The sequence below is a fragment of the Manis pentadactyla genome, chromosome 8, assembly GCF_030020395.1.
Source record: "Manis pentadactyla isolate mManPen7 chromosome 8, mManPen7.hap1, whole genome shotgun sequence".
Lineage (NCBI taxonomy): Eukaryota > Metazoa > Chordata > Mammalia > Pholidota > Manidae > Manis > Manis pentadactyla.
In genome coordinates, this window is record NC_080026.1 from 5,473,907 (window position 1) to 5,496,626 (window position 22,720).

At 42.3% G+C, this 22,720-nt stretch overlaps 1 protein-coding gene and 1 non-coding gene across 7 annotated transcripts in view; one reads left to right on the forward strand and one right to left on the reverse strand.

The window, feature by feature from the left end:
- ARHGEF4 (Rho guanine nucleotide exchange factor 4) overlaps positions 1-22,720 on the reverse strand; it is a 173,934-nt gene that overhangs the window by 75,170 nt on the left and 76,044 nt on the right. For 4 of the 6 annotated variants that reach the window (XR_008998802.1, XR_008998803.1, XM_036883981.2 and 1 more), the window contains exon 3: positions 1,433-1,732. Coding sequence is in view for 4 of the 6 variants with exons in the window: in XM_036883981.2 (XP_036739876.2) it covers positions 1,433-1,732 (300 nt within the window). In the remaining 2 variants the exon portion in view is untranslated. Of the gene's footprint in view, positions 1-1,432; positions 1,733-22,166; positions 22,197-22,720 lie in introns of those variants that run through there. The other 2 variants (XM_057505449.1, XM_057505446.1) reach the window with 2 other exon arrangements.
- Positions 20,761-20,888, forward strand: LOC118911851 (small nucleolar RNA SNORA51). The gene has a single exon (XR_005024628.1). It is a non-coding gene; the product is annotated as a small nucleolar RNA SNORA51 (small nucleolar RNA).

Sequence of the window (22,720 nt, forward strand, 5' to 3'; positions counted from 1 at the left end):
GAAATACAAGTGGTCAGTGAGCATAAGAAACTATGCTCAACATTAGTCATTAGGAAAATGCAAATGGGACTTCAAGCCCACTAAAGTGGTATAATTTAAACAAAACAACATCAAACAGAAAAGTGTTGGTGAGGATGTGGAGAACTCATAACCTTCATACATTGCTAGTGGGAGTGCAGAATGCTGTGGCCAGTGTGGAATACAGTTTGGCACGCCGTCAAAAAGTTAATCATACAATTATCATATGCTTCAGCAATTCTACTTCTAGGTATATACAATGAAGAATAGAAAACATGTATTAGAACAAAAGCTTGTAAACAAATGTCCCTGGCAGCACTATTTACAATAGCCAAAAAGTGGAGATAACCCAAATGTCTATCAGTGGATGAATGGATAAACAAGTCAAACAAATATATCCATACAGTGGAATATTATTCAGTCATGAAAGGAATGAAATGCTGATACAAGCCACAACATAAACTGAACCTCAAAAACATGCAAAGTGAACGAAGCCAGACACAAAAGGTCACATATGGTTTGATTCCACTTATATGAAATATCCAGAACAGGTAAACCCATAGGGGCAGAAAACAGACTAGTGCTTGCCAGGGTCTGGGGAGGGGTATGCTTAATGGGTATGGTGTTCCCTTTGAGACGATGAAATGTCTTGGAATTAGAGAAGTGATGCTTGCAAAACCTTCTGTGAGTCTACTAAAGGCCATTGAGTTGTACACTTTAGCACCGTTAATTTTATGTTATGTCAGTTTCATCTCCATTTCTAAAACGTGCATATTCAGGGATGAGGTGAGACTCAGGGATGTGAACTTCACAGATACTTGGTAATAAAAACACTGCTATTTCACAAGGGGAAAGAACAAGAAACGGATTGAGTAAAAGCTAGGCTGTGTACACTATTAAGTCATTTTTTCACAGTTTCATGCAAAATCCTTGTGACAAAATGTCCCTAGAGACAAAGTGTAACTTAAAATAACTCTGTTTAGCTGATTTAATTATGATTATTATATGAGAAGGTCAGGGCCTTTACGAGTGTCAGAGCTCATGCCATCGGTGTCTGACCCAGAGCTGACCCAGAGTAGGTCCTCACTAAATGGTGATGGGTGTGGAGAGGGCTTGAGGGCAGGCCCCCCACTTGAGTTCTGCTCTTGGCCTTGCGTGGGGCTGGACACAGGTGGGGACGCTGCAGAGGGGGAAGAGGAGCCACTCCCTCTGCACCTTGGGACATGCCACTGCGAAGTGTTTCTCCCACCAGCTGTAGTGGGGCAGGGTGGACCCCGCCTGCTGTCCCCACAGGGCCCAAGGACGACCAGCTACAGCGGGCCCGGGTCAGGGAAAGCTCAGGAAATGCAAGCACCTGCAGAGGAGGAGGGGATACCAGGCCAACCTGAGGGCAAGGGGCAGGTGAGCTGCTTACGTGGCCTCCGGCTGTCTGTGCCGTGCCTGTGTGCATCTGCTGGCCAGCCTGGGCCTGCTTCAACCGCCTTCGCTGCGTCTTCTCCAGCCACAGGTCATCCGCACTGACGGGTGGGTGCTGCGGGATGCTCCGGGGCTGGGCAGGGGTCTCCTTGCAGACATCCTCTGCAGAGATGGAGGGGAGGGCCCGTATCACCATCTCAGCAGAAGAGAATGTCCTCTGAGCTGGCTCAACGTGAAAAGCTTTCCAACAATGGGAGCTGCTGGGCTTCTTGCCTGGTTCTTCCGCTGGGGTGTGGCTCTGGAGGGCAGAAAGGAGAGCATGTTAGCTGGGCACCTGGTGTCCTTCCTCTGCTCAGTTGTTTTGGGGTATAACCCCATGTTTAGTTTAATCCCCCAAATACAGATTCCAGTGAAATACTTTGTTCACAGTAATTTTGCAAATTAGGAATAAAACAAACCCTGTTTCTGTTAAAATTTCTCCTTTCAAGACTATTAAAAATATCCAGTCTTCTACCTTGATCAAAGAATTTGGTCTTGAAAGTAATAACTGAACTTGGCAGGTTCATTAGAAATACTTGTTAAAGGCCAGCCGTCGGGGCAGAAGCTCTTGCTGCAACGCCATTTCCTGAGAACAGAATTCAAACAGAAACGCACTCAGGCCCTCGTTACCTCTTTCCTGGCACGGACATGAACCAGATGCCGGTGGCCTCCCTCCGCCTATGCTGTCAGTCTCCCCAGGTGCAGTTACCACAAGGCACCCTAACTCAGTTTCAAAATAAGATTTGTCCCCACTAACAGAATACTTTGGCTTTCTGTCAATACAACCACCCTCTCTGTTCTTTGGAACCAACCCATGGCCACTGGGAGACGAGACCCTTTTCTTCCCACGCATTCTTCAAGTCTAGCAACTCCCACGGCAGCCCACCCAGCGCACACCTCCTTCGCAGCCCCTCTCTGCAGTGCCTTCCCCAAGCACCTGTGCGCTCCTGGTGGGAGCAAAGGCGAAATTGCTTTTAACTATTTCAAGAGTCTGCCTTAAAAAGGGAATGCCTAAGCACCTGTATATGTACGTGTATGTACACACACCCACGGAAAGGGACATGCAGGAGGCATAACTGTTACGTAATGGTTTGGGGCACACCCTAGGAACCGGGACTTTTCAAAGCTCTCCAGGTGATCCTGATGTGCACCCAAGGTTGAAAATCACTGTGTGGGGTTTTTTTTTTGGGGGGGTGCTCCCAAATATTGCTGTTAGTTTAAAAAGTGCTTTAATTTAGTTCTTTATCCCCAGCTACACTGCGGGTTAGAAACAGGGGCATCCATCCCTGTCCTACCAATAGGGTAACAGAGACTCAAACTGCTCAGGAGATGGCCTGAGGCCACGCAGCCCTGTGCATCATATTCTGGGTCTCAGTCCCCCGTCTATTATGTAAGTTCCTGTTGTTTCATAAGTGGAAATAACATTTCCATAACTAAGCAGGGACCACACCTCAGAGTCCTTTATACTCTTAAAGAATGCAGCTTACTGTCACTAGAGATGAGCTCAGTTATCTTCAAATCAGAGGAAAACTTGTATTTTTCCATTACATCATCCCGGAGCCTGCTGCCAGCCTCTACCTGACTTGTGGGCTGGGCCCTCTTGACGCCATCAGTGGTGGGTTTATCCTCAATTTCTGTTTCCCCAGAACTTCAGAACATTCTCACCTTGGTTCACAGCCTGGGTACGGGTCTTTAGAGAGAATGCTGGCTGGAGACTGGGTGTCCTGCCTGCAAAGCTTTGCCTTCATTTCTTCTGTAAGCTTGATGGGTGCTAACAACCCCGCCTCCCTTCCCCACCTTGGGAGGCTGCTAGGGTCACCTACCATTTACTCTTCCCCGGGAACAGGGTCTTTGTCCTGAGACCATTACTTAGAGCAGTAGCTTTCAAAGTGAGGCCCAGACCAGCCGGCTCCCTGGTATGGCACACGGCCTCTGAGCTGGCCCCCAAAGATCTTGCCTCCTTGATGCAGCCCTTGTCTGAGTCCCTGACCTGGAATGCAGGGTGGACTCATTTCTAATGAATATGGCTGAAGTGAAGGGGTGTCACTTGCAGTGTTAGGTTATAAAATGGCTGTGGCTTACATCTTTGAGGCCTTTCATGGGCGCCCTGCTCTGGGCAAAGCCAGATGACATATTGTGAGCGGTGCTATGGAGAGGCTTGTGTGGCAAGGAACTGACGCCTCCAGCCAGCAGCCAGCAGGGATCTTAGGCCTGTCACTAGCCACCGAGGAAGTGTGGAAGCACGGCACCTTGCAGTCCAGCCTTGGGGTGCGCGCAGCCCCTGCCAGCACCTCAGCTACAGCCTGTGAGGGACCCTGAGCCACAGGTGCCCAGCTCAGCCAGCCTGGTTTGCATCAATAACTTGTGCCCTGAGAATCTGTTAGAAATTCAAGTTTTCAAGCCACATCCAGACTTGCTCTGGGGGAAGGGGCAGCAGCCTGTGTTTAAAATGCCTTCGAGCGGATTCTAATGCACGGCTAGTTTGCGAATCACGTACTAGGGACACAAGCGAGGCAGAGGAGGCCGTTCTGGCACTCCTTGTGTGTCCCAAGGTGGAGGGTGGACTTGAGAGAGCAGACTTTGGAGCTAGGTAAGCTGAGTGTGTGCCCTGGCACCGGCTCTTACCAGCAGAGCGACTTTGGGCGAATTCCCTTGACCCCCTCTCTGTTGCTTCATCTGTGGAATGGAAATGCTAATACCTCTCAGAAGTGTTACAAGAATTCAGTGAGACAGTGCACTTAAAACACGTGGCGTAATGCTTGTCACGCACTGAACACATCAACTTGGTTTTGTTAATAAGCAGACAGGGCTGAGGCAGCCGTGGTGGTCATGACAGAGTCCCATCTCTCTGGAATGATTTGTTTTCGGGTCGCACCTGAGAACTTCACTACAAACATGCTACTAAGCATTAAACTCATTAGTTTTATGAGTTTAGTTAGGTACCTACTGTCCATCTTTGTAATCCCAAAAGAGGGAAATTAAGAAAACATGAGACAGTGGCAGATGAGGAATGTCAATAAAACCTAGAAAAGCGTAAGTGGATTTAGGAAAGGTAAATGATTTAGCTGAGCGTGCGAAGCTATCTGTAAGCAGGGAGTTACCAGGGACCGTGCGGGGCAGGGACAGTGCTGGGGGAGCAGCAGAGGCTCTGGGTTCCCGTCTGCGTGCGGTAGGGTCGCCCTCAGGTGAACTCCCGCGGCCCCGGCAGCCTCATGACTGTGCACACTCCCCTTTCCACATCCCCTCTCTCCTCGGATTGCCAGCCAGGTTAAAGCACCACAGACTTATAGGTTTGAATAACTGTACAAGAAGACCCAGACTCTGGGATAGACTTACTGGTGAAAGCAGTGGAGAAATTTGGGATGAAAACAAGGATAACAAAAAACTCTGCATAGTGAACTGTGGGTCACTTGGTTGTTCACTGCTGCATTCCCCCCAGTAAAGCCTATAGCCCCTAGGTAGGAGACTGGAGCACACTTCTCTGGGTCTCCCTAGAGAGGAGACCTCCAAATACTGATTTATAAAATAACATAACTTCTCATTTAATCACCTTATAGTAAAGCCCACCAGTTGATTAGCCCCAAACATTAGACCCAAATGGATATTTGGTGCCTTACTCTTAATAAATATGAAATGCAACCAGATTGTCAGACATATAGGAAAAACCTTCAACACACTAAAAAGACCAAAGTTAACAAAGAAGAGAAAAAAAAGGAAACAGAACAAGTGGGGGGCAGAAGAAAACATCAAAAAAGCAAAAGTTATTAACATCAAAAAGAGAAAGACACAGTAACCATGAAACTACAGTACAATGGTATGAAAAAATAAAAACCAAAAACCAAAAACCAGGAGACTTGTATAGTCTGGGCAAGAGGGCATATACATATTTCTTATTTGTTCCACTAAGTGCAGCAAAAATTTGAGACATTATATATACAACAAAACTATGAAGACTGAATGGTAGGAAGAAGAAAGTACGCCTGCTGGGGATCCTGGAATTCAAGGAACAACACACCAGTGAGTTCCCTGGGTTTCATTTTATATCATGTACTCCACTTCCATATGCCTCGTATATGAGTGCAGGAGGACCGTGCCGCCTAGAAATGCTACTAGGCACAGACATAAAAGCTCCGAGGAAAGCCTGCTTTCTGTACCCAGAGGAGCAGCCTAGTGAGGCCCTGCTTTATGTAGCTTGGTGGAAACTGTAACACCACCTCATTCCCTGCCCTCCTCAGCCATGATCGGGGACCCTCCCACCTTGTCTGTAATAAGGCATAATTGTCCCCCTGCCAGTGGTTCCAAGAAGGCCTAGTGGGGAGCTGGGACTTTGATCCCCTGCCAGAGGTAACGAGGCTCCCCCCACGGTATCTTCTGCCCCTGCAGTGAGGCATCCCTGCCCTGCCCTGCTGAGGTGATAAAGGAGAAGGTGGAGTAGGGAACTCTCACCACCATCCAGCACTAACAAAGTCTCCTGACTCTGTGAGGGGCATTAATGAATCTCCCTCCCAACCAGGGTGGTGTCAGTGAAGCCCCAGTGGAGAACCTTAATTCTCATCACCCCCCAACAGTAATGAGACTGTTGTCTCATTACTCACATCTGTGCATTGTGTTGTCAACAGAGGACAACTAAGGATTTCACCCACACCTGGCAGTGAAGAGGCGGTACCCACTGTCCCCCACTGGAGTGCCATTAGAGGTGGTCTGCAAACAGAGGGTTTAAATAAGACACAGAGAATACTGCCCCAAATGCCCAAAATGAAATTGAAACTCATCACAGCAGGAATGGAGAAAATCCCAACTTGAATAATAAAAAAAGACCAGTCAACAGATGCCAACCCTGAGAATACACAGGGGCTGGGATTACCTGACAAAGATTTTAAAGCAGTCATCAGAAAATACCTCAACCATCAATAGAAATACTCTTGAAACAAATGAAAAAAGTAGAACATTTCAGAAAACAAAGTATTAACAAAAATATAGAAGGTATAAAGAATAACTAAATGGAAATATAGAGTTGAAAAATAAAATAACCCAAGTGAAAGCGTCAAAGCGTGGGCTCATGGGATAAACAAGAGGATAGAGGATCCCTGGACTTAAAGTTAGAGCAACGAAAATTACACAATCTGAAAAACAAAGAGAAAATAGACTGAAAAAAATAAATAAGCTCAAGGACCTGGGAGACTAGAGCAACTGGAGTCCAAAAAAGAAGAAGGCGAGTGTGGGTAAAAATGTATTTGAAGAAATAATCACTAAAATTTCCCAAAGCCTGGCAAAAGACATAAGAAGTTCAGCAAATCCAAAACTAGATAAACCCAGAGAAATCCACTGAAGGAAACATCATCAAACTCCTAAAATATAAGAACAAAGAAAAAATCTTGAAAGCCATGAGATAGAAAAGATACCATCCCTGTAAATGACACTGTCAGAAACCATGGAGGTTGGAAGGAAGAGGCACAGTGGTTTTCAAGTGCCATTTTCCAAGAAAACAGAGGTTAATGCAGAGCCCTATATTCAGTGAAAATATTCTTCAGCAATGAAGGAAAAATCAAAACATTCTCAAAGGAAAAGTGAGAGAATTTGTTGCCATCAGATATACCTTTAAAAAATGGCTAAAGGAAGTTTTGAAACATGATAAAAGAAAGAATTTTGCAAGAAACATGGGAAAAGAAAAATATAATGTAAAGAGGATAATACAACTGACATTCCTTCTCCTCTTCAGGTTCTAAATTATGTTTGATATTTGAAGCAGAAATTATAACATTGCCTGATGTGGTTCACAAGGTAGAGGAACTATTTAAGAGAATTACATTATAAACAGGAGAGGATGAAAGGATTTAAAGGGAGAAAAGATTTCTACACTTCCCTTGAACTGGTAAAATATCCACACCAGTAGACTGTGTTAAGTTGTATATGTACAATCTGATACCCAAAGCAACAACCAAAAGAATTATACAAGAGATTCAAAAAGCTACAAATACATAAAAAAGTATTTCTCAAAAATATTCAAGTAATCCGTAGTACTGCAGGAAAAAAGAACAAAGAAATGATACAAAAAATAAAATGCAGGCTTAAGTCTTAACAATTGCTATGAATATAAATGGTAAATATTATATGGTAAAAATACCAATTAAAAAGATGAGTAGAATGGATAAAAAATAAACCCACAATATTTTTCTGGATCTGTCTCTCCAGGCAAGGGAAACAAAAGCAAAAATAAACAGTTGAGACTACATCAAACTAAAAAGGTTTTGCACAGTGAAGTAAACCATCAACAAAATGAAAAAGCCACCTAGCAAATGGTAAGAATAGCAAATAGGAAAGATATTTGCAAACAATATATCTGATAAGGGGTTAATATCTAAATCAAATAAAGGACTCATACAACTCAACACCAAAAAAACCAAATAACCCTATTTAAAAAATGGCAGAGGACTTTAACAGACATTTTTTCAAAGAAGAAATACAGACGGCTAACAGGCACATGAAAGATGCTCCACATCACTGATAATCAGGGAAATGCAAATCAAACCCACAATGAAATATCAGCTCACACCAGTCAGAATGGCCACTATCCAAAAGACAAGAGCTAACAAGCATTGGCGAGGATGTGGAGAAAAGAGAACCTTCCTACACTGGGAATGTAAATTGGTGCAGCCACTATGGGAAGCAGTAAGGAGGTTTCTCAAAATACTAAAAGTAGAAATACCATATGATCCAGAAATTCCACCTCTAGTAATTTACCTGAGGAAAACAAAATCCTTGATTTGAAAAGATATGTGCACCCCTATGTTTACTGCCACATTATTTACAACAGCCAAGATTCTGGAAGTAGCCAAAGTATCAGTCAATAGATGAATGGGTAAAGAAGATGTAGTATGTATACACAATGTAATATTATTCAGCCATCAAAAAGAAAGAAATTCTGCCATTTGCAGCAACATGGATGGACTGAGAGGGTATTATGCTAAATGAAATTTTCAAATACATAAATTTTCCCAGTACTGAAGGCAAGAGTGTCCAGACCGATAAGGCACACTGAATACTAAGCACAGTGAATAAAGAGAACTCGTACCCAGGATTACATAAGAAATTTCGCAGCACCAGGGATAAAAGATAGGACCCTAGAAGCTTCTAAAGAAAAAAAACAACCAAACCAAGCCACACACAAATAGATGGAGCAACAGATGTCAGAACACAGTGCAGCAATGCCTGCCAGTACTTGAAGGGGAATTTTAGCCTGGAAGGCTACACAAAGAACATCTGTCCATCAAATAGGAAATCCATGAAGTATGAAAATATTTTAAAAGTTTTTTTCAGACATACAAAAAACTAAAAAACTATCCCTCTTACATACCTCTTTTAGGAAGCTACCAGGGGCTGTTGCTGAACATAAAGGAGTAAAAGAAGACACAGGATCAGAGAATAAAGTTAACACAGAATTCCTGGAGAACTACTAGTCTAAATTACAGCAGGAAGTCAGAGGGTGCTGGAAAGAAGGTCTCTAGGAGAAAGAAGAGACTTGATAGAACACTGGCATGTTGGAACATTTGGAAAATGCTTTATAGATGGTCTGAGAGTCAAATTTAAGGACAGATTTATAGAAAACCACATATGAAAAAATGCAACAGAGATCAAGTCCAGAAAGAAACAAAAGGAATGTCACTAAAGCCCACTACTGGGCTTTGCATTTAAGAATATTTCCCACCCATAGTGATATAAACAGTTGTTACCGATGTAACTATATATTGGAAAAGATGTTACTAAGAAGATGGAAACGGAGAGGGCATGGAACTCAAATGCTAGGTCTTCAATTCATGACTCCCACAACTGCAAGTTAGGAGATAATATTTTAAAATAATAAGTCAAAACAGCAGTTTAAAATTATTAAAAACTCACTTGGTTGTCTCTGGGCAGGGGAGGGATGGGCTAGATGGCTGTTGTGTTTTCTTTTTTTTTTTTTTTTGAGAGGGTATCTCTCATATTTATTGATCAAATGGTTGTTAACAACAAAATTCTGTATAGGGGACTCAATGCACAGTCATTAATCCACCCCAAGCCTAATTCTCATCAGTCTCCAATCTTCTGAAGCATAACGAACAAGTTCTTACATGGTGAACAAGTTCTTACATAGTGAATAAGTTCTTACATGGTGAACAGTGCAAGGGCAGTCATCACAGAAACTTTTGGTTTTGATCACGCATTATGAACTATAAACAATCAAGTCAGATATGATTATTCATTTGATTTTTATACTTGATTTATATGTGAATCCCACATTTCTCCCTTATTATTATTATTATTATTATTTTGATAAAATGCTGAAGTGGTAGGTAGATGCAAGATAAAGGTAGAAAACATAATTTAGTGCTGTAAGAGGGCAAATGTACATGATCAGGTGTGTGCCTGTAGACTAAGTATTAATCCAAGCTAGACAAGGGCAACAAAACATCCACGGATGCAGAAGATTTCTCTCAGAACAGGGGGGGGGTGAGGTTCTAAGCCTCACCTCTGTTGATCCCCATTTTCTCACCTGATGGCCCCCCTGCGACTGTGCCTCTTAGGTTGTTCCTCCCTTGAGGAATCTTAACGGTCTCTGGCTAACCAGTCATCTTCTGGGGCCATACAGGGAAATGTAAAGTTGGTAAGTGAGAGAGAAGCAATATTGTTTGAAAAGGTTAGTTTTTTACTTCTTTGCAGATTTATGCCCTGTGGCTTCTATGCCCAGCATTTGTCTTGAGGTACTTTACCACTTGGAAGAATTATGATACTCGGTAATTTTCTATATGAGGCACGAATTCTACTTAAGGGTTGTAATTAGGAAGGAAGAAGAAAAGCATAGAAGTAGCAGATGGAATAAAACATGGGAAGATTGATTATTTCTTTGACATATCTTCTTGTAGAGTAACATAAGCATGTATAGGTTTTAAACTACTAATTAAATTGCACACACACATTAACATAATAGGAATACAGCTACATAACCAAAGCAGACCTACAATTACCAGCCATCTCCAGTGAAACCAAGAAAACCAGTTAGGCACCCTAGGCATTTGTGAAAACTTATCAATGATATGATGGATATTGTCTAACTGAATTTGAATAGTTTGAGAAAAATCAGACAAATTAAAACAACACATTCCTGGGAACTGTTCACATCCCATATGTTCTTTTAACAGTAGAATGTCTATAGTTGCACGATTTTGGAGCGCTGCAACTTGCACTTCTCCTAACTCCTGGTTGAGTTCCGACAGTATAGATCCAGTCAAATTTCTTGTTTTACTGTATGCACAGGCCAGCTTAGATATCTCCTTCTTCATTCCAATGGCAAGTCCAGGAACCGGTGGGATGACTGCAGCTACAACTGCAGCAGCGCCAGGATCTTTGTTGAAGATTTTTGATGATCATCTTCTGGAATGACTCTTCCAGAGAATGTTGATGTTGGAAGTTCTTCTTCATATCGTATCTTAATTCGTTTTCTGGGTAGCCAAAATAGGCTTTGATCCTCTGTATAAACACAAACAAACCCTTTGCCCACACTTTGATATGACCTTTATGCCATTGTGAAGAACCTATTGGAGATCACCACACAGGAACTGCTTTTTTTTTTAAGAGAAAGGAATATTACCAGGAAAATGTACTTCCATAGCTGATCATCTGACACCCTTTAAAAGATCAAAATTAAGGATATGTAAAGCATGCATTAATCGTTGATTTACAGTTAGTTTTATCCTATCAGGGAGTAATCCCCCTTTTCTTTCTCTCTCTTTTTTCTTTTTGTTATCATTAATCTACAATTACATGAAGAATATTATGTTTACTAGGCTCTCCCCTATACCAAGTCCCCCCTACAAACCCCATTATAGTCACTGTCCATCAGCATAGCAAAATGTTGTAGAATCACTACTTGTCTTCTCTGTGTTGCACAGCCCTCCCCTTTCTCCCACCCCCCCATTATGCATGCTAATCATAATACCCCCTTTCTTCTTCCCCCCCTGTACCCCTCCCCACCCATCCATCCTCCCCAGTCCCTTTCCCTTTGGTACCTGTTAGTCCATTCTAGGGTTCTGTGATTCTGCTGCTGTTTTGTTCCTTCAGTTTTTCCTTTGTTCTTATACTCCACAGATGAGTGAAATCATTTGGTATTTCTCTTTCTCCGCTTGGCTTATTTCACTGAGCATAATACCCTCTAGCTCCATCCATGTTGTTGCAAATGGTAGGATTTGTTTTTTTCTTATGGCTGAATAATATTCCATTGTGTATATGTACCACATCTTCTTTATCCATTCATCTACTGATGGACACTTAGGTTGCTTCCAATTCTTGGCTATTGTAAATAGTGCTGTGATAAACATAGGGGTGCATCTGTCTTTTTCAAACTGGAGTGCTGCATTTTTAGGGTAAATTCCTAGGAGTGGAATTCCTGGGTCAAATGGTAAGTCTATGTTGAGAATTTGAGGAACCTCCATACTGCTTTCCACAATGGTTTAACTAATTTACAATCCCACCAGCAGTGCAGGAGGGTTCCCCTTTCTCCACAACCTCTCCAACATTTGTTGTTGTTTGTCTTTTGGATGGTAGCCATCCTTACTGGTGTGAGGTGATACCTCATTGTGGTTTTAATTTGCATTTCTCTGATAATTAGCAATGTGGAACATCTTTTCATGTGTCTGGTGGCCATCTGAATTTCTTTTTTGGAGAACTGTCTGTTCAGTTCCTCTGCCCATTTTTTAATTGGATTATTTGTTTTTTGTTTGTTGAGGTGGGTGAGCTCTTTATATATTTTGGAAGTCAAGCCTTTATCGGATCTTTCAATTACAAATATATTCTCCCATACTGTAGGGTACTTTTGTTCTATTGATGGTGTCTTTTGCTGTACAGAAGCTTTTCAGCTTAATATAGTCCCACTTATTCATTTTTGCTTTTGTTTTCCTTGCCCAGGGAGATATGTTCAAGAAGAGGTCACTCATGTTTATGTCTAAGAGATTTTTGCCTATGTTTTTTTTTGGAGTTTTATGGTTTCATGACTTACATTCAGGTATTTGATCCATTTCAAATTTACATTTGTGTATGGGGTTAGACAGTGGTCCAGTTTCATTCTCCTACATGTAGCTGTCCAGTTTTGCCAGCACCATCTGTTGAAGAGACTGTCATTTCGCCATTGTATGTCCATGGCTCCTTTATCAAATATTAATTGACCATATATGTCTGGGTTAATGTCTGGATTCTCTAGTCTGTTCCATTGGTCTGTGGCTCTGCTCTTGTGCCAGTACCAAATTGTCTTGATTACTATGGCTTTCTGGTAGAGCTTGAAGTTGGGGAGTGAGATCCCCCCTATTTTATTCTTCTTTCTCAGGATTGCTTTGGCTATTCGGGGTCTTTGGTGTTTCCATATGAATTTTTGAACTATTTGTTCCAGTTCATTGAAGAATGTTGCTGGTAATTTGATAGGGATTGCATCAAATCTGTATATTGCTTTGGGCAGGATGGCCATTTCGAAGATACTAATTCTTCCTAGCCAAGAGCATGGGATGAGTTTCCATTTGTTAGTGTCTGCTTTAATTTCTCTTAAGAGTGTCTTGTAGTTTTCAGGGTAAAGGTCTTTCACGTCTTTGGTTAGGTTTATTCCTAGGTATTTTATTCTTTTTGATGCAATTGTGAATGGAGTTGTTTTCCTGATTTCTCTTTCTATTGGTTCATTGTTGTGTATAGGAAAGCCACAGATTTCTGTGTTAATTTTGTATCCTGCAACCTTGCTGTTTTCCGATATCAGTTCTAGTAGTTTTGGAGTGGAGTCCTTAGGGTTTTTTATGTACAATATCATGTCATCTGCAAATAGTGACAGTTTAACTTCTTCTTTACCAATCTGGATTCCTTGTATTTCTTTGTTTTGTCTGATTGCCATGGCTGGGACCTCCAGTACTATGTTAAATAACAGTGGGGAGAGTGGGCATCTCTGTCTAGTTCCCGATCTCAGAGGAAAAGCTTTCAGCTTCTCGCTGTTCAGTATGATGTTTGCTGTGGGTTTGTCATATATGGCCTTTATTATGTTGAGGTACTTGCCCTCTATAACCATTTTGCTTTGAGTTTTTATCATGAATGGATGTTGAATTTTGTCAAATGCTTTTTCAGCATCTATGGAGATGATCATGTGGTTTTTGTCCTTCCTTTTGTTGATGTGGTGGATGATGTTGATGGATTTTTGAATGTTGTACCATCCTTGCATCCCTGGGATGAATCCCACTTGGTCATGGTGTATGATCCTTTTGATATATTTTTGAATTCAGTTTGCTAATATTTTATTGAGTATTTCTGCATCTACATTCATCAGGGATATTGGTCTGTAATTTTCTTTTTTGGTGGGGTCTTTACCTGGTTTTGGTATTAGGGTGATGTTGGCTTCATAGAATGAGTTTGGGAGTATTCCCTCCTCTTCTATTTTTTGGAAAACTGTAAGGAGAATAGGTATTATGTCTTCTCTGTATGTCTGATAAAATTCCGAGGTAAATCCGTCTGGCCCAGGGGTTTTGTTCTTGGGTAGTTTTTTGATTACCGTTTCAATTTCGTTGCTTGTAATTGGTTTGTTTAACTTTTGTGTTTCTTCCTTGGTCAGTCTTGGAAGGTTGTACTTTTCTTGGAAGTTGTCCATTTCTTCTAGGTTTTCTAGCTTGTTAGCATATAGGTTTTCATAGTAGTCTTTAATAATTCTTTGTATTTCAGTGGAGTCTGTCGTGATTTTTCCATTCTCATTTCTGATCCTGTTGATGTGTGTTGATTCTCTTTTTCTCTTACTAAGTTTGGCTAGAGGCTTATCTATTTTGTTTATTTCCTCAAAGAACCAGCTCTTGGTTTCATTGATTTTTTCTATTGTTTTATTCTTCTCAATTTTGTTTATTTCTTCTCTGATCTTTATTATGTCCCTCCTTCTGCTGACTTTAGGCCTCATTTGTTCTTTTTCCAGTTTCGATAATTGTGATGTTAGACTATTCATTTGGGATTGTTATTCCTTCTTTAAGTGTGCCTGGATTGCTATATACTTTCCTCTTAAGACTGCTTTCACTGCGTCCCACAGAAGTTGGGGCTTTGTGTTGTTATTGTCATTTGTTTCCATATATTCCTTGATCTCTATTTTCATTTGTTCATTGATCCATTGATTATTTAGGAGCATGTTGTTAAGCCTCCATGTGTTTGTGAGCCTTTTTGTTTTCTTTGTACAATTTATTTCTAGTTTTATACCTTTGTGGTCTGAAAAATTGGTTGGTAGAATTTCAATCTTTTGGAGTTTACTGAGGCTCTTTTTGTGAGCTAGTATGTGGTCTATTCTGGAGAATGTTCCATGTGCACTTGAGAAGAACGTATATCCTGTTTCTTTTGGATGTAGAGTTCTATAGATGTCTATTAAGTCCATCTGATCTAGTGTGTTGTTCAGTGCCTCCGTGTCCTTATTTTCTGCTCAGTGGATCTATCCTTTGGGGTGAGTGGTGTGTTGAAATCTCCTAAAATGAATGTATTGCATTCTATTTCCCCCTTTAGTTCTGTTAGTATTTGTTGCACATATGCTGGTGCTCCTGTGTTGGGTGCATATATATTTAGAATGGTTATATCCTCTTGTTTGACTGAGCCCTTTATCATTATGTAGTGTCCTTCTTTATCTCTTGTTACTTCTTTGTTTTGAAGTCTATTTTGTCTGATATTAGTACTGCAACCCCTGCTTTCTTCTCGCTGTTGTTTGCTTGAAATATGTTTTTCCATCCCTTGACTTTTAGTCTGTACATGTCTTTGGGTTTGAGGTGAGTTTCTTGGAAGCAGCTTATAGATGGGTCTTGCTTTTTTATCCATTCTGTTACTCTGTGTCTTTTGATTGGTGCATTCAGCCCATTAACATTTAGGGTGACTATTGAAAGATACATACTTATTGCCATTGCAGGCTTTAAATTCGTGGTTACCAAAGGTTCAAGGTTAGCCTCTTTAGTATCTTACTGCCTAACTTAGCTCGCTTATTGAGCTGTTATATACACTGTCTGGAGATTCTTTTCTTCTCTCCCTTCTTATTCCTCCTCCTCCATTCTTTATATGTTGGTTGTTTTATTCTGTGCTCTTTCGTGTTTCCTTTAACTGCTTTTAGTGGGTAGTTGATTTTATTTTTTGCCTTTAGTTAGTATTTGGTTGGTCTGCTTTCTTTGCTGTGATTTTATTTTCTCTGATGACATCTGTTTAGTCTTAGGAGTGCTCCCGTCTAGAACAGTCCCTCTAAAATACCGTGTAGAGGTGGTTTGTGGGAAGCAAATTCAATCAACTTTTGCTTGTCTGGGAATTGTTTAATCCCACCATCATATTTAAATGATAGTCGTGCTGGATACAGTATCCTTGGTTCAAGGTCCTTCTGTTTCATTGTATTAAATATATCATGCCATTCTCTTCTGGCCTGTAGGGTTTCTGTTGAGAAGTCTGATGATAGCCTGATGGGTTTTCCTTTATAGGTGACCTTTTTCTCTCTAGCTGCCTTTAAAACTCTTTCCTTGTTTTTGATCTTTGCCATTTTAATTATTATGTGTCTTGGTGGTGTCCTCCTTGGGTCTCTTCTGTTGGGAGTTCTGTGTATTTCTGTGGTCTGTTAAATTATTTCCTCCCCCAGTTTGGGGAAGTTTTCAGCAATTATTTCTTCAAAGACACTTTCTATCCCTTTTTCTCTCTCTTCTTCTTCTGGTACCCCCTATAATATGGATATTATTCCTTTTGGATTGGTCACACAGTTCTCTTAATATTGTTTCATTCCTGGAGATCCTTTTCTCTCTCTCTGTGTCAGCTTCTATGCATTCCTGTTCTCTGGTTTCTATTCCATCAATGGCCTCTTGCATCTTATCCATTCTGCTCATAAATCCTTCCAGAGTTTGTTTCATTTCTGCGATCTCCTTTCTGGCATCTGTGATCTCCCTCTGGACTTCATCCCTTAGCTCTTGGGTATTTCTCTGCATCTCTGTCAGCGTGCTTATGATTCTTACTTTGAATTCTTTGTCAGGAAGACTGGTTAGGTCTGTCTCCTTCTCTGGTGTTGTCTCTGTGATCTTTTTCTGCCTGTAGCTTTGCCTTTTCATGGTGATAGGAATAGTCTGCAGAGCTGGGACGAGTGACGGCTGGAAGGACTTCCCTTCTTGTTGGTTTGTGGCCCTCCTCTCCTGGGAGAACAGCGACCTCTAGTGGCTTGTGCTGCGCAGCTGCGCGCAGACAGGGCTTCTGCTTCCTGCCCGGCTGCTATGGAGTTAATCTCCGCTGTTGCTGTGGGCGTGGCCTGGCTCGGGCTGCCGTTCCGATATGGTGGAGCCACGTTGGAGGGGGAGCGGCCGGGAGGCTATTTATCTCTGTGAGGGGCCTCCATGCTCCCTGATGCCCAGGCGGTTAGAGTGCCCAGAGTTCCCCAGATTCCCTGCTGCTGGAGTAAGTGTCCCAGGATGCTTCCATCTGGCTTTGGGGTCCCTGTCCCTTTAAGACTTCCAAAAAGCACTCGCTTTTGTTTGTTCTGGGTGCACCAGCCACAGGGACCTGCTCACAGGTCTTACTGTCCTGTTTCCCTAGTTTACAGCACCCCCCGCAAGCACTGTGTCTGCGCTCTGGCCCGGATGGCGGGGGCTGGGTGTTCGGCAGTCCTGGGCTCCGTCTCCCTCCTGCTCTGACTCCTCTCCTCCCGCCGGGAGCTGGGGGGAGGGGCGCTCGGCTCCCGCGGGGCCGGGGCTTGTATCTTACCCCCTTCGCGAGGCGCTGGGTTCTCGCAGGTGCGGATGTGGTCTGGATGTTGTCCTGTGTCTTCTGGTCTCTCTTTTAGGAAGAGTTGTCTTTGTTGTATTTTCAAAAATATATGTGGTTTTGGGAGGAGATTTCCGCTGCTCTACTCACGCCGCCATCTTGGCTCCGCCTGCCGGCGGTTGTGTTTTCAAAGGAAGTCTTCTAGTTGCTCACTATTCCAGTAAGGGGGGGGTCAGTAGGGTCACAGCACCTGGGAGCCGGTCACACCTGCACCCTCAGGCCCCACCCACACATCCGAATCAGAACCTGCATTCCAGCAGATGCCATGTAGTCAATAAGCACTTTAAGGTTTGAGAAGCATTATCTTAGTACCATTTGATTTTGTAACTGCAAGTGCATAAATTTGATAATTTTTTAAATGTAAAGAGCAAAAAAAAAGAGGGAGAATAAAGCATTCCCAGAAGCTGATCTACTTCAGAATGTTCAGTTTAGCATTATTTATGATGTTAAGAGTTGTAAACAACCTTAAATGTTCAAAATAGTAGAGAACCGGCTGAGACTTATGATGCACACAGGTGAAGGAAACCATGCAGCCATTAAGCTAAGTTTACCTAGAAAAAGTTTTTTTCTAGGTAAACTTTTAACTTTGATGTAATGGCCGAGACACATGCAGGTGTAAGAAACAGAACCGAGAGAGCCTGTGTACTTTGTACTCACAGTCTCACACTGGTAACATCTTGTAAAAACTACAGAAAGTATCACAACCAGGACACACTGATATGACCCACAGATCTTATTCAGATTCCCTGGGGTTTCCTGCAGCTCTGTGTGCATACATGTGTGTGTACACATCTTATCACGTGTACATTCCATATCCACACCACAGTCTAGGTACTGAACAGTGTCATCGCTTCAGGGCCCTGTGTTGCCACCCACCCCCTCCCCCCCAGCTTCTGGTAATGCCTAACCTGTTCTTCATCTCTATACTTTTCTCATTTTAAGAATGTTATGTGAATGCATTCTTATCATGTATAACCTTTTGGTACTGGCTTTTTTCCACTTGACATAATTCTCATAATTCTCTTGAGATCTATCGAGGTGTTGCATGCAGCAATAGTTCATTTATTTTCATACCATGAAACGATACTATTCTATGGTGGGGATGTACCACAGTGTGTTACCCACTCACCCACGGAAGGACTCTGGGTTGTTTTTAGTTTGGGGCTACTACAAGCAAAGCTGCTATGAATATTTATGTGTAGGGTTATACGTAAACTAAGTTTCATTTCCTTGGGATAAACTTGCAGGAATGCAACTACCGGATCATCTGTAAACCCAGGTTTAGTTCCCTAAGACCCTGCCAGACCTTTTCCAGAGTGGCTCTACTATTTTACATTCCCACCAGAAATGTGTAAGACATCCAATTTCTTCATATTCTTGCCGGCATTTTGGTGTTGTCATGATATATTTTAAATTTTAATCATGCGGATCACGTTTTTAAGTTGCATTTCCTTAATGGTTAATGATGTCAAACACCTTTTCATGTGCTCATTTGCCAGCTGCATATCCTCTTTGGTGAATGTCTTTTGCCTGTTTTCTAACTGAACTGTTTATATTTTTACTGTTGAGTTTCGAGAGTTTTTATATTCTAGAACTGATCTTGTGTTGGATATGTGGTTTGCAAATAAATTCTCACAGTGTGTAGCTTATCTTTCATCCTCCTACCACAGTCTTTGCAGAGCAAACGTTTTTTGGTTTTGATGAGGTCCAGTTTATCAGATTTTCCATATGGATGTTCCTTTGGGGTCATGACCAAGAGCTCTTTACTACTTCTTCAGATCTCAAAGATGTTCTCCTGTTTTCTTCTCAAAATTGTATAGTAGTATGTTCTACATTTAAGTCTGTGATTAATTTATTATGAGTTAACTTTTTAATAAAGTGTGAGGTTTAGGTCAAGATTGTTTTCTATGGATGTCCAAATGCTTGAAACAGACTATTGCTACTCTTACTGAGTTGCTTTTGCACCTAAGAAAACAGTTAGTATATTTGTTGGGTCTGTTTTGGGTACTGTACTCTTTTCCAGTGATCTGCATGTCTGTCCCTCCCTCAATCCCACACTGTCTTGATTATTTTAGATAATAAGCCTTTATTAATATCAGGTATAGGGATTCCTCCCACTTTATTACTTTTGTTTCAAAATTGTTTTAACTATTCTAGGGCTTGCACCTGTACATATAAATTTTAGAATACACACACACAGATTTTTTAAAGCTTGCTTAGGAAATGTGGACAATGTGCGTCCCTTCCCCCCTTTAAAATCTCTTAAGTAGAAACAGTATATTGGATACTTTCTATCAAAGTCAGAGAAGACCGTGGGTGAGGTCAGAGAGGCTTTCATTTATAAAATTGCTATTCTGCTTAGCAGAAAGTGAACAGATCATAGTCCAGCCCTGATAGATGAGAAAACTGAGTCCTGGTGGGGTCTTATTCCCAGGCCCAGGGTTAGTGACTAGCAGAGCAGGGGATAAAACGTATAGATGTTCTAACTTCTAATTTTTCCCATTCTTCTCACCCACAGTTATTTCTCAACTTGTTCTCTCTTGATCTTGGTCTCTTTTCTAAGCTCCCTGAGCCAGGGGTACAAACCCAGGGGTGTGCAAATATGATCATAAGTAAGATGCTGGAGTTTGCTTCCTCTAGAACCATAGGTTCTGAGCCCTTAAACCTAAAATTGAAAAGGGGAGAAATCTCTACATATAAGCAGCACCTTTCACACCCAAGGACTGCCTCCTCCTGTTCTCCGTCATACCAACATACACAAACATGCTGTGGTACCGCAGGGGCAAGGTGGCATTGTGGGGGCTAAAGTACGTGGCAGTCTGTGTGTGAGGGAATTCTGCGTTACTCACGTGCTGGGCTGAACCCAAGAGGCCGTCCATATGCACAGGCCCCTCATCACTCACGCCTGGCTCAGATGTTAGACTCCAAACTTTCAAGCTAAGGGAGCCCTACCCTTCCAGCCCTAAACTCTCTATCCAATTAACTCACCTTTTCAATTTCTTAATTCCATTAAAAAAATTTTAAAGTCTTTTAAATATCTGAAATAATCTTAGTTTCTCAATTATTTTGACTCCATCCATACCTGCCCCTCCTTTGAAGACAGAGATCTTTATATGTCCTTTAATATTGCTTCCATAACATCTAGAATAATGTCTGGCCCTTAGTTGGCACTCAATCAATATTTATCAAATTGAAGAGCATGGCAAGAGGATTTGCTCAGCCTGACAGCAGCCCTGACTATGCAGGTACTAGGATGAAGACACTGAGCTGGACCAACATGGACTGACGGACCAGTGGGACACAAAGCCAGTTTCAGACACCTTGGGGAAAGAGACCTACCTGTAAAAACAACAACACAATAAAAGCTTTAAAAAGGTGATTTAGGGGATTCTACTCATAACCTTGGCATAGGAAAAGATGGCTCCTTTTGAAAACATTAAGATTAAGGACTTCTGTTCACCAAAAGGTACCATTAAAGAAGGGAAAAGAGGCCTCCTGGTGCTGACCATTGGCTGTATCCTTACACTGTGTTGAAGGAGGAGGCAGAGTAAACCCACCCCATATACACCTCAGCCCAGGCGCTTTGCCTGATCTGTAGTGTGAATGGGGGGATAGGAAACAAAAAAGAAGGGAAAAGACAAGCCACGGAGTGGAGAATGACATTTGTGGCACATTTAATCACCAATGGGATTGTATCCAAAATACATGCAATCAGTAAGAAAACCACAACCTCACAGGCAAATGGACAGGACCCAGATCAGGGATGTCCCCAAAGAGGGTATCCAAGTGGTCAAAAGCATATAAAGTGTGTTCAGTCTCTAGATATTGGGGAAGTGCACGTTAAGACCACAAAAAATACCTCTATCCACCTAGCAGAGTGGCTAAAATGAGAAGGACTGACACTATCAGGCAAATGTTAACAAGACTATGGGCAAAGGCAACGTCTAAGGAGGGAGTCTGAATTGGCACCATCACTTTGGAAGCATATTTGAGAGCACCCACTAAAGCTGAAGCTGTGCCTCCCCCAGTGACCCTGCCTGGCACCCCAGGAATGCCTGGGCACCGGCCGTCACAGCAGCCCTGTCCACACAGACCCAAACTGGGGAGAACCCCGGAGCCCCACCAAGGACGACTGATGCACAGTACAGTATGTTGCTTCAAGGGAATTCCATGTGATGGAACGAAAGTCAAAGAGCCCTGGGTACACAGCGCAAGGAAGGCAGTTCCATGGAACGGACAGGAGTTGAAGGAGAACATAAGGTTTTATTCATGTAGAGCTCAAAAACAGGCAAAAATAAACTATACTGTTTGGGGGTGCAAAATTAAGTCCTAAAATTATCATGAAAAGCAGGGAAGTGAATACCATTAAGGCTGGCAGAGCGGTCAGGGCCAGAGAGGAGAAGGGCGCCCGGAGCAGGGGCCACGTGGTGCTCCTTGATGGGTGGAGGCACTTGGTGTGTGTTTTGCAACAATATACTATCTACATTTGTGCGGCTTGCTTTCCTGGATGACTTCTGTATTTCTCAAACTAGCAAAAGGATGCAAAATCACAGAAAATTAAAGCTCCTACACATGGCATGATCATAGCCATGTTAAATACATAAAACTGTTTATAGGAAAAAGATGGAAGACAATTTAACAAACTACTAAGAGTAATTGTTTAGGGTATTGGAATAAAGAACTCTTGCTCCTTAAAGGCACTGTGAGAAGGAGACTGGGAAGGCTGGCTGACCTCTGCGTTTCCCCGCCACCACTGCCTGCTCTCCCAGGAGCGGCCACAAGGTGGAGCCTTTAGGGGTCCCGGGTGAGTTTCCCGTTCATTCCCGCCTGGGCTTCATTCAGCAGGACGGCAAACTTCTCAGCTTTTCTCTGCCCCCTTCTCTCTGTTCACGTACCTGCTGCACATGCATTTGCCGCTCTCGTGTCTCGGCACATGTTCTGACGTGCTCACATATTCAACCTTCCCTCTCGTCCCGGAAGCTTTCAAAGAGAGAGAGGAATAGGAACTAATATTTGTGAGGTACCTGCTGGGTGCCTGGCCCTTTGCTGAGCCCTTCACAGCCACATCATTCACTGCTTGTTAAAATCCACGCAGGGGTTCGCCTGGGGCCCCACAAGCTCCTTCCCACATACACCACCGGCCTAACCCCAGGGACGGCGGGCGGCAGGAAACTTGGTTTTCCACTGCATATGTGTGTGTGTATAAACATATATATATTTGTATATACATATTTATAGCACTAGAAATCAGTCTTCTTAATTGCATTATTTAGATACTAATCATCTTTGTGACTACTTGATTTTACTCTGAGTTCACAAACACTATAATGTCTTTATTTTTAAATCAAGTTCTCTATTTCAGATGACCAAAAATTAAAAGCAACCATCATCTAAGTCAGGGCATGTCAGGAAATGGGCGCTCCCACATCCTGCTCTTGAGCGTGTACAT